A 13,699-nucleotide genomic window follows, 5' to 3' on the forward strand; every position below is an offset into this window, starting at 1 on the left:
ATGGTAGGACTGTAACCTCTTATATCTCATGTACTCGTAATACTTCATTGTAGTCAAGTGAGAGTTGTTGTTGTAGTGTAGCGGCAGAATTCTGCCGAGTTGACAGCTCTTGACCGGATAAAAAAAATACGGCTCCGTTCCGGTTACATAGACCCGACTGTCGTGGGAGCGGCTTTCATTGATGATTGCTTTCATTTTAAATGTTATTTTCATTAGAAATATTTAACTAAATATTTTTTTATGGATTTGCTTATACACCATAGGATTCATGATCGTTTATTTTCTCGCAATTGTTTTCTTTATTATTGTTTTTCATACATACAACATAATAGTAAATTGATTTATGTATAATTGGAAAATATTATTCGTAATTTTATTTTCGATTAAAAAATAATTTTTCTTTTGTAATCTTCATATGCATACACATACATATACAAATTTTTTTTAAACAATAATATTTAATATTATATAATAGTTGTTTTTATTTAATGAATAAGTGTGAAATAAGTATTACACAATTACTTTAAATATGTATATATATTTGTATATATATATATATATATAAACAGCATACTTTTCAACTTCATCACACCTTACAAATGTTGCATTCTAACAGTAAATTTCTGGCTTATTACATACTAACCCGAAAGTGAATTTCAATTTGGAATTGCTAATAAGAGATTTGCGAACCGCTTGACACATGCAAAATTGACTTGGCCAAAAGAAAAAAAATGCAAAAACAAAAGAAAAACACATCAAATAACGAGAATTAAAATAAAATGCTACCATCTTTACACCGACCGGCGACGAGCAACCATAAGTGTGGCTGTATGCTTGCAAATATTTACATGCAAATGCACATATGCAGCTGTATGTGTGTGTGTATATTTGTATGCGCTAATGCCGCCATAGGAACGTTACAACCAACAGTTCCAACGGTCAATCTTCCCATACTGCGTCATAACAATGTACACACCCGGTACACACACACACAGGCACATATGTACGTGTATATTAACAACAAGAACGCGAACTCAGTATGTTGACAGCTGTTAGCTGGTCGCCTGGAATTTGTAACGTTGCCATAAACGTGATCTCAGCAGAAACTCAACCGACCGACCAAGCGTACCGCTCGTTACTCATTAAGCTATGCTATGCCATGCATATGTATGTATGTATGTGTGTTCCTCGTTTAATTTAATTTATTTATTGTTTACATTTATTCTGGGATTTTCATTTATTGCTGAAAAAGTTGACGCTTTTAACTCGTATTTAGTATTGAACCTTAGTATATTTGCTGATTTTGTAGATATTTTGTGATTTGAATGTTTTTGCGGAGTAACTAAAAAACATATATGAAACGCTGTCGCTGTGGTTACGGAGTGGAGAGGTGTAGTGGACTATGCGCTGTTGACAGTTGCCACACAGGCGGCTGTAGTTAGTTATTAAACGCTGCTATTTGATGCGGGGATGAGGGAGCTGAAAAGGGGAGCGTTTGTTCCTGTTTGGTAAGGTTTTTCGTTAATATTTTCTTTTTTTTTCATTTTCTGGTTTTCTATTTTCGATTTTTAATGTGACTTTATTTTAATCTATTTTCATAGCATTACCATCATTATCATAATTTTTCATAATTTAAATTTTATATATTAATATTATTATTGGTTGCTTTCCCACACTCAACATCATCATCATCATCCTTACTTTTGTTTCTGCTTTCTAATTCTGGTTTGTTTTTGTTTCTTGTTTTTTATGTAATTTATATATTTATTTTTTTATTTATAATTATCAGCATAATTTTTTCAAATCTCTCATTGGAAATTTCATTTTCTGCAAGTAGATAACGGTAAATATCACAATTAGCGGTTGAAATAATGGAATAACGACAGATTTCAGGTGATTGAACTAACCTACAAAAGGACATCACTTGCAGCAATTGTTTGTTTGTCGGTTATTTTCATTATCATTCAGCCTTCTACCAGCAGGAGCGCCTTGATTGTGTGCTCCATCGTTTTTAGGTAATTTCTTAGCTGTAAAATAGTGAAACAAAGGGAAAGTGTGGTGTTAGAAGACAGGGTTTTAGGTGAAACAAGATTTTTCAAGAGATTTAATAAAAATTATATAAAAAAAATTTAAAAAAAGTATTGAAGTAAAAAAAAATTCAATAAAAAAATAATACAAAAATATATACATATATAAAAACATATATATAAAAAAAATAATAAATATATGCATATAAAAAAAATAAATAAGAAAATATTAAATTAAAATAAAAAATAAATAAAATGGAATTATGATAAAAAATAATATGGGATTAAAAAATAAATAAAACAAGCAATAAAACGTTAACTTCGGCTTCATAAAAAAATAATAAAATAACGTAACATTCTTCCGAAATGATATTAAAAAATTTTAAAATCTAAAATCAAAAAATTCATATCATAAACTCTATAAGAATCTAAAAATGTTCTGAAATTATTTTAAAGTACTTTGTATTCAAAAATACATAACCTACCTATAGCTAAGAATATATCATTCACATTCATTCCCGTTTTTGCCGAGGTTTCCATAAATAATAGACCGTTCTCTTCGGCATATTGCTTTGCTTCTTCGTATTCTACAACACGTATATTTGATAAATCCGCTTTATTGCCAGCCAGGGCAATAACAATGTTCGGCGATGCCTGGAAAGTAAAAAAAAACAAGACAAATATAGTTCAAAATTTTTTTAGAAAAATTTAAAAATACACTTATCATTAAAAGAAATAATAGATTTTATTAAAAAATTAAAATTTTATAAAAAAAAATTAATTAAAAAATATATAGAAAAACGAAAAAATAAAAATATATAAAAAAAAATGTGTAGTAAAAATAATTAAAAAAGATATAAAAACAATAAAAGAAAAACGTAAATAATAGAAAATTAAAAAAATTAAAAGAAAATTGTTTAAAAAAAATAAAAAAAAACCTAAAAGAAAATTTTATTAAAAAATTATTAAAAAAAAAATAAAAACAATTATTAAATAATAAATAAAAAAATATAGAAAAATAAGTAGAAATTTTTTGAAATAAAAAACAATGAAAGACAAACTTAAAGATATACTTTTAGTAAAAAGTATTAAAGAAAACTGTAAATAACAGAAAATTTTATAAAAACATAAAAACAAACAAAAGAAACTTTTATTAAAAAATAAATTTAAAAAAATATTAAAAAAAAAAATAGTAAAAAATAAATTTAAAAAAAATATCAAAAAATAAATTAAAAAAAAATATCAAAAAATAAATTAAAAATTATTAAAAAGAAATAAAAACAATTATTAAATAATAAATAAAAAAATATAGAAAAATAAGTAGAAATTTTTTGAAATAAAAAACAATGAAAGACAAACTTAAAGATATACTTTTAGTAAAAAGTATTAAAGAAAACTGTAAATAACAGAAAATTTTATAAAAACAAAAGAAAAATTTATTAAAAAATAAATATTAAAAAATAAGTATTAAAAATAAATTTAAAAAAATATAAATCAGAAAAAATTTATTGAAAAATAAAAAAAAAAATATAAAAAAATAAAAAAAGTTTATGAAAAAAATAAAAAAAAGTTTATGAAAAAAATAAAAAAAAGTGTATGAAAAAATAAAAAAACCAAAAAAAAATTAATTAAGAAGTTAAAAATACACTTTTAATAAAAAAATAATAGAAAATTTAATAAAAAAAAGAAAAACTTAAAATATTATTAAAAAATAAATAAAATAAAATTTTATTTAAAAAATACAAAAAAAAAATTTAAAAAAAAAGATTTTTGTTAAAAAAATTTAAATAAAAATATGTAATATTTATTGACTTATGCGAGCGCTTTTCAGGCCAAAAAGAGGTTGCATAATTCGGAGAATATTTTATACTAGCACAACAACAAAAGCATGCTTGCAATGGCACAAGGTCGCTGCTGCAGCAATTTTTATCAACATACGTTTGCTTATCAGCAAATAGTACAAAACGCCCACAATTAAAATAGGCGATATGAAAGGCTTAAAGAAATTTTTTACATTTTGTGTGTGTAAATATTTAAATATAACACATACAGAGGCGTATACAAATTTAATTTTAGTCAATGGGCAAGCTTGGCTCGATTTTGCGGTCAGTGACCACGCTCAATCAAATAAAAATCTGAATGTAAATTTTATACACAAGAGTGACATGATTGGCGCACGATCATTAACCGCAATGTAAAAATAAAAAAAATCACGTTAAATTTATAAATATATGAAAATGTCGCGTTAGCGTCAAACAGTTAATCGGTGTCATCATCAACAGGTTCACACAGTATTTTTTGTTGCTTTTGCGCAAACTCACTTGTTTATGCAGTTCCTTGACCCAGGTTTTTGCACGCTGAAAACTGTCTTGATTTTGTATGTCGTACACAACGATGGCGGCTTGGGCACCACGATAGTACATAGGAGCTAAGCTGTGATATCTGCAATGGACACGAATTAAACAAATATTAAAAAAAGTCAAAGCATGTAAATGTAGTTACACACCGCTCTTGACCGGCCGTATCCCAAATTTCAAATTTTACCACCGTATCCTCTATGCAGATGGTTTGTGTTAGAAATGCAGCGCCTATCGTACTCTCTTGGTATTCGTGGAATTGCCCTTTAACGAAACGTAGCACCAGCGATGATTTGCCCACCGCCGATTCGCCCAATAGCACCAATTTGAATTGGCAATTCTTATTTTGCTGTGTACCGTTGGGGCGCTGAGCTGTGCTGCCACTGGCATTGCCACCGCTACGTGCAGTTGTTGCCATCTTCTAGCTGTTGTTCTTGTTCTATTTGTATTGGTATGCTTTTGTGGTGTTGGTGTTGGTGCTGGTGCTGCTGTTGCTTCACTTGCCAACCGATTTCTATGAGCTTAGTGCCACTTCCCACGTTGCTGTAGTCACAAATGTTGGGTTATAACTTTATAACTTGCGCCTAAAATTGTATGTTGTTTTTGTTGTCGCTGTTGATTATTATATGTATATTTTTGTTTACTTTAATAGTATTTCTTTGTATTTGTTCGTTTCGGTGCGAATGTTTGGATTGTAACTAGATTTGCAGCTGCAGTTCGTTCAAACCTTTACCGAAAAGGGACGGCCGATGTTGTCAGGTGTTGTTCTGGGGTTTCGTTTCCTGTACTGCAAAGAAAAACAGAGAAATATTGATTGTTATTTATTATATATTGTTCGTTATTGTTTCTATCTTTATAATGTCCATGTTATTGTTTCTTATTATATCGCGACAGCTTTGTGCAGCGAACCCGTTCGAAAAGCGACACTTGAGCAATATTCAACCGGGATTCGCGCTTGAGTTTAACACAACCCCACAATGACGACGTCTGGCTCATTAAATCCTTCCCAAAATACAGAAAAATATATAATTTACAACACTTTAAACACTTTACACTGCTATTACCGCCTTATGGCTTCTAATAATTTTTGTTGTGCCGTAAAGAGCATAATATTCAATGTCATTTTGAAAATCGGCCTATGAATCACAAATGTGTATGTACTTTTGTATCAAAAATTAATGCTGATAACTTTTCACAGATTATTAAGCTCACTTTTTAAACATTTCTCAAATATATCGCAATTCGTTGTTAAACAAAAGAATTTGTTTCACTAATATGTCCGATTTACTCCACTGATAAGATATACAAAATAATGAATATACACATACTTAAAAACATATACGTATGTATGTAAAAATCAACAATACTAGAGTAAAAATAAAAAAAGCAATGATGAAGATGATAAAACAAAGGCAAAAATCGTTAAGCGACAAAAGCGTGTTGATATTCTTTCGTCATTTATGCAGTTACAGTACAGAGTATTAGCAACAAGTATGCGTAGCTAAATGGAAAGATAGCAAACCTATACTATGTGTATGTATGTATGTAGCTAATATTGTAGGAGTAAAATTATAATTAAAAACTCGCAACGCAATTGTTTTTCTTACTAATTGATAGTAAATTTAACGACACTTCCGCTGACAGTCGCACACTTTGCGCAATGCGACAGTGAGAAATATTCAAGTAATAATACATGCATACAGACAGACATACATATGAATATTCAATATGCATTTACTGTATGTACACTTGTAAGGAAACCACTACCAAGCCGCATTTAGTAAGTTCAATTGTCGTTTGTCAATCGCACGCCGGTCGCTTAGTGCTCCGCAACTCTCACCGAAAAATTAATATAATAATTTTCACGCTACATCCGCTTTGAATGCAGTAGAGCAAAGCTGTCAGCTAATAGGGTCTAACGGGCAAGTGCTCTAAACTGTTGCCGCAATCACTTTTCTTCAAATTTGCTTTCTACTGTCGTCGTCTTGTCTGTTTTCATTCATTTTTATTGAGCCCCTCGCTTGCTTGCCCGCTTACATAGTCGCTAATGATTAGTAGGGCTTCCAATGGCAATAGCGGCGACGACTGCCGAACGCTACGCTGTAACGCTCATTAGCTGTGCTATGATCTTGCGATTGTAACTTGTCAGTCGCTACTTCCACAGTTACTACGTTGCGTTTACGACTTTCGTATACTGTACCAAACTGATTTGCCAGTTTTACTCTCAACGACTGCGATTATAATATTAATAATCCCTCTGACATTGACATTTGTAGGCGATAACTGCAATTGTGGGTTGAGTTCCACTAAGTGAGAGGCAGTATTGAGTTTACCTCAATTATTGGGTGAATGATCTATAATGACGTGCAGACTATAATATATGTATGTTTATAACTCGTGCGTGAGATTTATATTCCGCATTATTCATACTGACAAGCGGCAATGATATCAATTTATTTTAAATAACACAGTTCAGTTCAGTTACTCCAACTGTTTTAATGACAAGCATATTTGGTAACACTAAACGGTGGTTATTAAGTTTTCCAAAAAATTTTGTAACACACAGAAGGGGACGTGGAAGGTGAAGTAGTTTCTATATGATAGCTTGGCGAGCTGAGTTGATTTAGCCATGTCAATTAGCCAGATGTCCTTTTCCGCCAAGAAGTTGCTATATGTCGGATCCGTCGATATTGAACCATTTACTTAAGACTACTTCTTTTTAGAACAGTAATTTCAAGTTTATGAATTGCTGCCGGCCAACATGCTCATTGCTTTGAGCGCATTTTGAACGCTCTACTTTGCCCAGAAGTCAGTCCCGACCACTTAAAACTATTGCATTAAGCGCAAACTTAATTAAACAATAACTCAATAACAATGTGAATGAGAATGCAAAGAGAATACTGCGAAAGGCAGAAAATAAAAGAATATGTATTTGCATACTGCAATAATACATAGAACAAATAAATCTATGTAATGTGTGGGTACTAATTATGCAGCAAAAGAAAAGAAAATAGCGGCAAGTCAACAAACGAATAAAAGAACTTTACTAACGCTAATAAACATTAAATCTATGGAATACCATTCATGTAGACGTATTGTAAAAAAATATATGTATACAAATTCCACATATTTTTATTTCTATATAATGTAAACAAACGCCTTGGCATTGAAGTAGAATAAAGGCAGAATTGTTTTGAGTTGATTGGAAAATTTTTGCACCAGAGTATAACTTTTTGGTTTTGAAATCTATGTTATTACGAAGTCGCAGAAATTTTTATAAATACCCTCCTGAATATTTATAACATTTTAATTTATTTAAAGTAACAATCGATTGTGTTTCGAACTATTAGATTTTTTTTTCAAACAAAGCCACTTTCCGCAACGTAACCAAAGGCAAAAATATTTTCCCTTACTTAACAGCTAACAACACAAATAGGCGCTACCAAGCAATATTAGCTGTATTTGAAGATCATGTGATGCGCGTTGTGAGAACTGAATTACTGAGATAGCAATAATATCGTCCAAAGCACCTTTAAGTATAAACAAATAAGCTGTTAGAATAAATGCGCAAAATTAAATGAAAAATATTAAAAAACGTAACTTAATACGTCATTGCAACTCCATCAAATTGAATGTATCGGAGCAATTATATGCTTGCACGCATTTGTATGGAAATTTATATGAGTGAATATGTAGTTGCATTTACTTCCAAGGACATAATACACATTGGACAGCTGGATTTCTGAAAAACTAAGTTAACATGTTTACAAACATAAACAGATTTGTTACGTGCATATTAAACATTTTAGTATTTAAGTGCGTTAGAAACAAGTAACGTTATGGAGAAAAATTATATTGAAATGCAATAATACTCCTGGAACTCATACCAACACACACGAACACCGACTGCTGCCTCACGCAATATTGGATACTTGACCACCACTATTGTAGAGCAACCTTGGAATACTTTTTGTGAAAATCTTTATATATTTATATACAACTCACAGAAAAATTTTCATCAATTAAATAAACTGATAAATTCAGTAAAATATACCACATAATTATACTTGTAGAAACGAATTGCACTTAGCACAGTGAAATTTAATAAAGGAAAACAGCTGACGCCGATACAAAACGACGTACGATGCGTCATCGTAGAACTGATATAGAGAAACATGAGAGAAAAGCAAAACGGTGGAGACGAATGAGAAACGTCAACAAGTGCAGGATTATTTGACATCTTTTTATGTTTCCCTACATCTCCTCACTAAGGAGCATATATTTTACTTGATGAAAAAATTAATAAAAATGTATTGTTTTGATAAATGGGAGACATGCAACTTATCACACATAAATTTACTAAATAAAACACATAGGCAACTGATTAAGAATTTACGGAAAGTTAGTGGGCGTTTCCAATAAGCGAGTGGCATTTTAAAAAATTTTGATGCCCTCAACAATTATTAAAATAATAATGGGAAATAGAGATCACATCATACAACTCCAACTATTATTATTTTAAGTTATCGACGCATTTTTGTAAATTTTTTCTCTACTTAACACACAATTGCAACATCCACGTTTTACTAGAACACTCTAAAAATTGAAGAGCTCTTATTATCCGCACTGTTATCACCGAACACTCCCCGCCTTATATCAATGGGGCGGATTTAGAGTACTCCGATAATATTCCAAATATATATGTAAAGCTGTTTGATAATAAATGGAAAAACAGGCAAAACACATTTGAGAAAAGGATAATGTAAGAGAAAAACATTAAGCGGAAGTCTACAAATCCTTCCTAGTAAATACAGAAGGTAATAATTGAGTAACTTTTAAGCCGCAGCACAATATATAATTTACAGCGAATTGCGACGTAAGCGCTTGTTCCAGCAATACAAAGAAGTCGTAAATTAAATTAAACAAAAGCAGACAAACACAGCAGCCCTACCGACTTCGTTTTCTGGAAGAGAAACTCGTCGCCACGGCACCGTATACAAAGAAATTCACAATATAAGCACAAATTCACTATTATTACGACAACGCAAATATTTAACGGCACTCGTACTTAATTTTGCTTTAAATTTTACACAAATTATTGCTTTAACTTTGCTTTTGCTGCGATTTTACGTTTTTACAGATTTCGCGAACAGCAAATTAAGAAATGCACTTTCTTTCGAACACTTGGATTTGGCAGCACTGGAATGCCCAGCAAAGCAAATGTCACCCACCCAACACAATATACCATCCCGCTTCAACACACATTAATACCTTTAGCACCCACATTGTTTTTATCACTTGTGGCGCAATATTTGTCCTACTCTTGCAAACGGTTGAATGCGTATGAACTGTCATTACAAAAAAATATTCATTCGCTGCACTGATAGTCCCCGTGGATTCCCCTGTTGCTTTTTACTACTCTAGCATCCACAAACACCACCATCATTGCGATGACTCGTTCATCGTTAACAATTTTCTATGGAAAAATCCAAAATTTCATCGCTTCTCCAATAATAATCGCTTATTTTACTTAATTAAGTACCCGAAAAGACAAATTGCACATTCACCTTAACAATTTTTATCCTTCACTTGAATTGTTTAAATGTGGGCCTACAAAGCCGCCTCTTTTCTCAAATAAATTTTTCCACGGAATGCAAAATATAATGGTTAGTCTTTAATGAAAACAGCACTTTCTCGCACAAATTGCAAACCGCACAATACGTGTTATATGGTGATGACAACAGCAATGACATCGAGTAAAACTTATTGCTGGTTAATAGTCGGTTATCGACTAGTAATGGGTTTATGCAATTATTTATTTATTTGCATGCAATTGTATTGACGGACTGAAAATCCACATGCTAATTAGCCATAATTGTGATAAAACAAAATTACTTAAAATATATAATAATAAAATGTTTGTACAAGCAATAACAATTTTACTGAATATCTGCTAATTTTAATGAACTTCTTCTAATGTTTACCTAGCGATGAAGACTCGAGAATTGCAGTAATGTATAGCGACATCTGTTGTATTATTTATCTATCGCTTTGTGAAAGAAGAGGAAACAGGCAATTGTAGCGGTTCGTGGCGCCACTAAAATTATTTTTGGCGGAAAATATTACGCTTCCTGTCAAAAGCATATGTGACAGTAAGAATTAAATAGCTCGGGTGAGTTTTTCTGATTTGCAGTTCTTTAAAAAGTATTAATTTTTGCAAAAAGTGCGTGTAATATGGTATAATATTCTGTTATAAAGCAAATCGAGTGCATGTAGTTAAGTGTATCGTAATGAAAAGCGAAATATGTTAGTGCAAATAAGTCTGACTTACTTTCGCCAATGCCCCAATTGCTGCAAGCAACGTTGAGTAGCCGTCATCCGGAGTACATACTGTTGAGCGAAAATATGTGAACTTTGGTAAGAAATAGTATTCAATATACATATTTACTGATAATACTGTAATTAAAAGCAAATCTTGAACAGGAATAATTAGCTTCGCGGCTTCTTGTTAAAATATTAAGATTATGTGATAACTCTGGTTTGTAAGTAGCGCTCGTTGAGTACTGCTCATCCGGAGAGCATATTGTTGAGCGGAAATGTTTGAATTTTGGTAACAAAGGGTATTCGATATTTACATACTTACTGAAGATATTGGAATTAGTGGCAGGTAAGCAAATATTCTTATTCTTGTGAGGTTATGCAATAACGCTGGGTTCTAACTGGCACTCTAAGGCACGAACTTTATTTTCAAAAAGCATGACAGTCAGTCAGCAGCAATGCTTTAAGCAACACCCGACTTTAAGAAACCCGTTTGCTACCGGTTATAAATATGTACTTACCAATAACATCAATGGAAATTAAAAAGCAAATATGTTCTGTTCCGCTGTCGAGAGCTTCACAGTTTTTCTTTATTCATTTTCAATATTCTCCTTCTTCTTCTGAACATTACGCTGGTCACGTAAAACTATTTTCTACAAATTACATTATATGAGTAATTAAGTAATTATATGACAGTATTAATTTGGTTGAGCTAGTGAATATTGTTCGATTTTTTACTTGTCATTAATTATCATAATTTTTTTTTATAATACGTAGGTTTATATGATTACTAGATGAATATTAAATTAAAAATAAATCTAAAATAAAAATATTGCGGACGATGAGCTGGACCAGTTGTTATTTTCCAAGCAACACCGTGACCGCCAGGTGACTACCAATAGGACATACAAGACGGGGCTAGAACTGTTATAAACTAATATTAAATTTTGATATTACGCTAATTACAATTGTTTACATATTATATACTATTTTATTATTTTATATACTATGTACTATTTACAAGCCTGACTTACGTTCATATATGCGTTCATTTTTATACCAATTAAAGAAATCGCTAATAAATCGCAACAAACATAACACACTTTTACAATAATATCATTCTGCAGAATCTTAATGTTTGCCTCAAGGTATTGACAGAAAACAGAGGCAGCGCCAAAAATTATTCTTGTTATCTTTGGCAAGTGTCCTTTGCCTTCCAGGCCATTAAAACAAATACAACACCTTCTCCGCTCACACACCTTCGCATTAATTTTACTTCACCGCAAGCAGCTAAGGATATTTGTACAAGTAAACGCTTACTTGCGCTCGGCACCTTTCTGATTGGCCAGTTGGGTAGCCGACGTCGCGAACCGTTACTTCCGCATCCTTTATGGTGCTTGCAGCCAATGAGCGAAATGCCAATTTGTCAGTTGTAGTTCGTTTAGGCGACGACGCTCTCATACTACTTGGCGCTCTCGCGCCTACTCACACGGGCACACCAATCTCAGCGTGTGGCTACCACTCCATCACCACCACCGCTACTCCGAACACGCCAAATTTCTGGATATATGCACGATTCAAGCGGCAAAGGCGCGAGCTATGTCCTGCCACCAGGCGTATGAGTGACACTTTACACACTAAGTACTACTTACAATCCTACTCTCTCTCTCTGCGACATGGCGCATCAGCACAAATCGCGTGATTGCAAGACATAGCTGAGGATACTCGTTTTTCCTTGCTTTTGCCGAGTGAAATGCATTTCCGGTGGTGCATTTTTTGGTTCGCGCTTTGGAGTGTGTGTTGGTGCGTCAGCCGGCGAAACCGCCGCACGCCATTGGTTGGTCACTAGCCAGTGACGTTGACGTTTGTATGTTTGCGCTTGACTGCAGCGTGGTAATTGCCAATCGGTGAGATTTATGTGTGTCGGTTTTGTGTGCATGAATTTGAGGTTAAGTGTTGCTAACTGCTGTTTGTATTGCTGTTACAATAGAGAGGAGTTGCACGCCTGTAATGAGAGAGAAAGCATTGCGTAATTAGTTACAAAGTTATGAGATATATTTAAATTAAATAAAAAAATGTGTGTTTGAGGTTATGTATTTTTTTGTTGAAAATATTAAAAATAATATATTTTTGTACGCTGTATTACATATATACTCTTCGTACAAAATATATTTCGGTTTAAAGTGGAGTTTATACGTTTATATATTGGAAAAATAATATTAATATGTGTTTTGTGAAAACTTCATTTTGAGGTTATGTACTTTTCGGTAAATTTTTTTGTGAGAAAGTATATTTTTTACATTTCTGATTAAAGTGAATTTCATACGTGTATATATTGTAAAAATGTTCATTAATATTATGAAAAAGTTTAAATTTGAGGTTATGTACTTTTCCAAAAATATTTTTATGAGAAAGAAATGCTTAATTTATATTTTTTGTTCAATTCGGATTTAAATAAAGTTTATAGGGATATATGTATATATGAAAAAAATATTAATATTCTGCAAAAGTTATAACTTTTTGAGATTATGTAAATTTGTTTGTGAGAAAATAAAAATTTCCATTCCGTTTCTTGTCCATCAGTAGTGCTCACGATTTCAATGCATCTAAATTGAGTAAAATATACATACATACATATATACATATGTACATATTTTTAATGAAATGGTGGCATCATAGTACTTTTTGTTTTCTAAATAGTAACACGTTTAGCAGACTAGAAAGTTACAGAAACTATTTTATAATCTCGAATGCCACTTTTAAGTTGTAAAAAAATAAAAAAAATAATAATATTATTAAATAATTAAGGTAATAAGTTTTTCTTGTACAGGAAACTTTTAATTATTTTTCGAATCAGTTTTTCTAAACATAATTGATTATTTAAAAAATATAAATTTATGAAAAAAGTTTAAGAGTTTATTTTATGTCTCGAATGTCATTTTTCATACGTAGCAAGATTAAAAAAAAACAATATTACAAAAATTTAACAAAAAAATT

At 31.5% G+C, this 13,699-nt stretch overlaps 1 protein-coding gene across 8 annotated transcripts; it reads right to left on the bottom strand.

Annotated features, from left to right (window-relative positions):
- Nucleotides 1-1,189: 1,189 nt before the first annotated feature.
- Rab5b (RAB5B, member RAS oncogene family) lies at nucleotides 1,190-10,124 on the bottom strand. 8 transcript variants are annotated; one of them, XM_049450859.1, is made up of 7 exons: nucleotides 9,952-10,124; nucleotides 5,029-5,171; nucleotides 4,534-4,968; nucleotides 4,349-4,469; nucleotides 2,513-2,681; nucleotides 1,908-2,027; nucleotides 1,528-1,827 (listed from the first exon to the last, which is right to left on the bottom strand). In XM_049450859.1, exons 3-6 carry the CDS (start codon nucleotides 4,800-4,802, stop codon nucleotides 1,921-1,923), a joined length of 666 nt encoding a protein of 221 aa, XP_049306816.1. In that variant the 5' UTR covers nucleotides 4,803-4,968; nucleotides 5,029-5,171; nucleotides 9,952-10,124; the 3' UTR covers nucleotides 1,528-1,827; nucleotides 1,908-1,920.
- Nucleotides 10,125-13,699: the final 3,575 nt, after the last annotated feature.

The sequence above is a fragment of the Bactrocera dorsalis genome, chromosome 1 (genome assembly GCF_023373825.1).
Source record: "Bactrocera dorsalis isolate Fly_Bdor chromosome 1, ASM2337382v1, whole genome shotgun sequence".
NCBI classification, from domain to species: Eukaryota; Metazoa; Arthropoda; class Insecta; order Diptera; family Tephritidae; genus Bactrocera; species Bactrocera dorsalis.

What these genes read in the sequence shown, in the direction of transcription:
- Rab5b (XM_049450859.1), bottom strand. Translation starts at nt 4,802, where the DNA reads ATGGCAACAACTGCACGTAGCGGTGGCAATGCCAGTGGCAGCACAGCT. An exon ending in GATACGGCCGGTCAAGAGCG is followed by an intron (nt 4,470 to 4,533) that starts GTGTGTAACTAC and finishes TGTCCATTGCAG; the next exon opens with ATATCACAGCTTAGCTCCTA. An exon ending in TCAAGGAACTGCATAAACAA is followed by an intron (nt 2,682 to 4,348) that starts GTGAGTTTGCGC and finishes TTTACTTTCCAG; the next exon opens with GCATCGCCGAACATTGTTAT.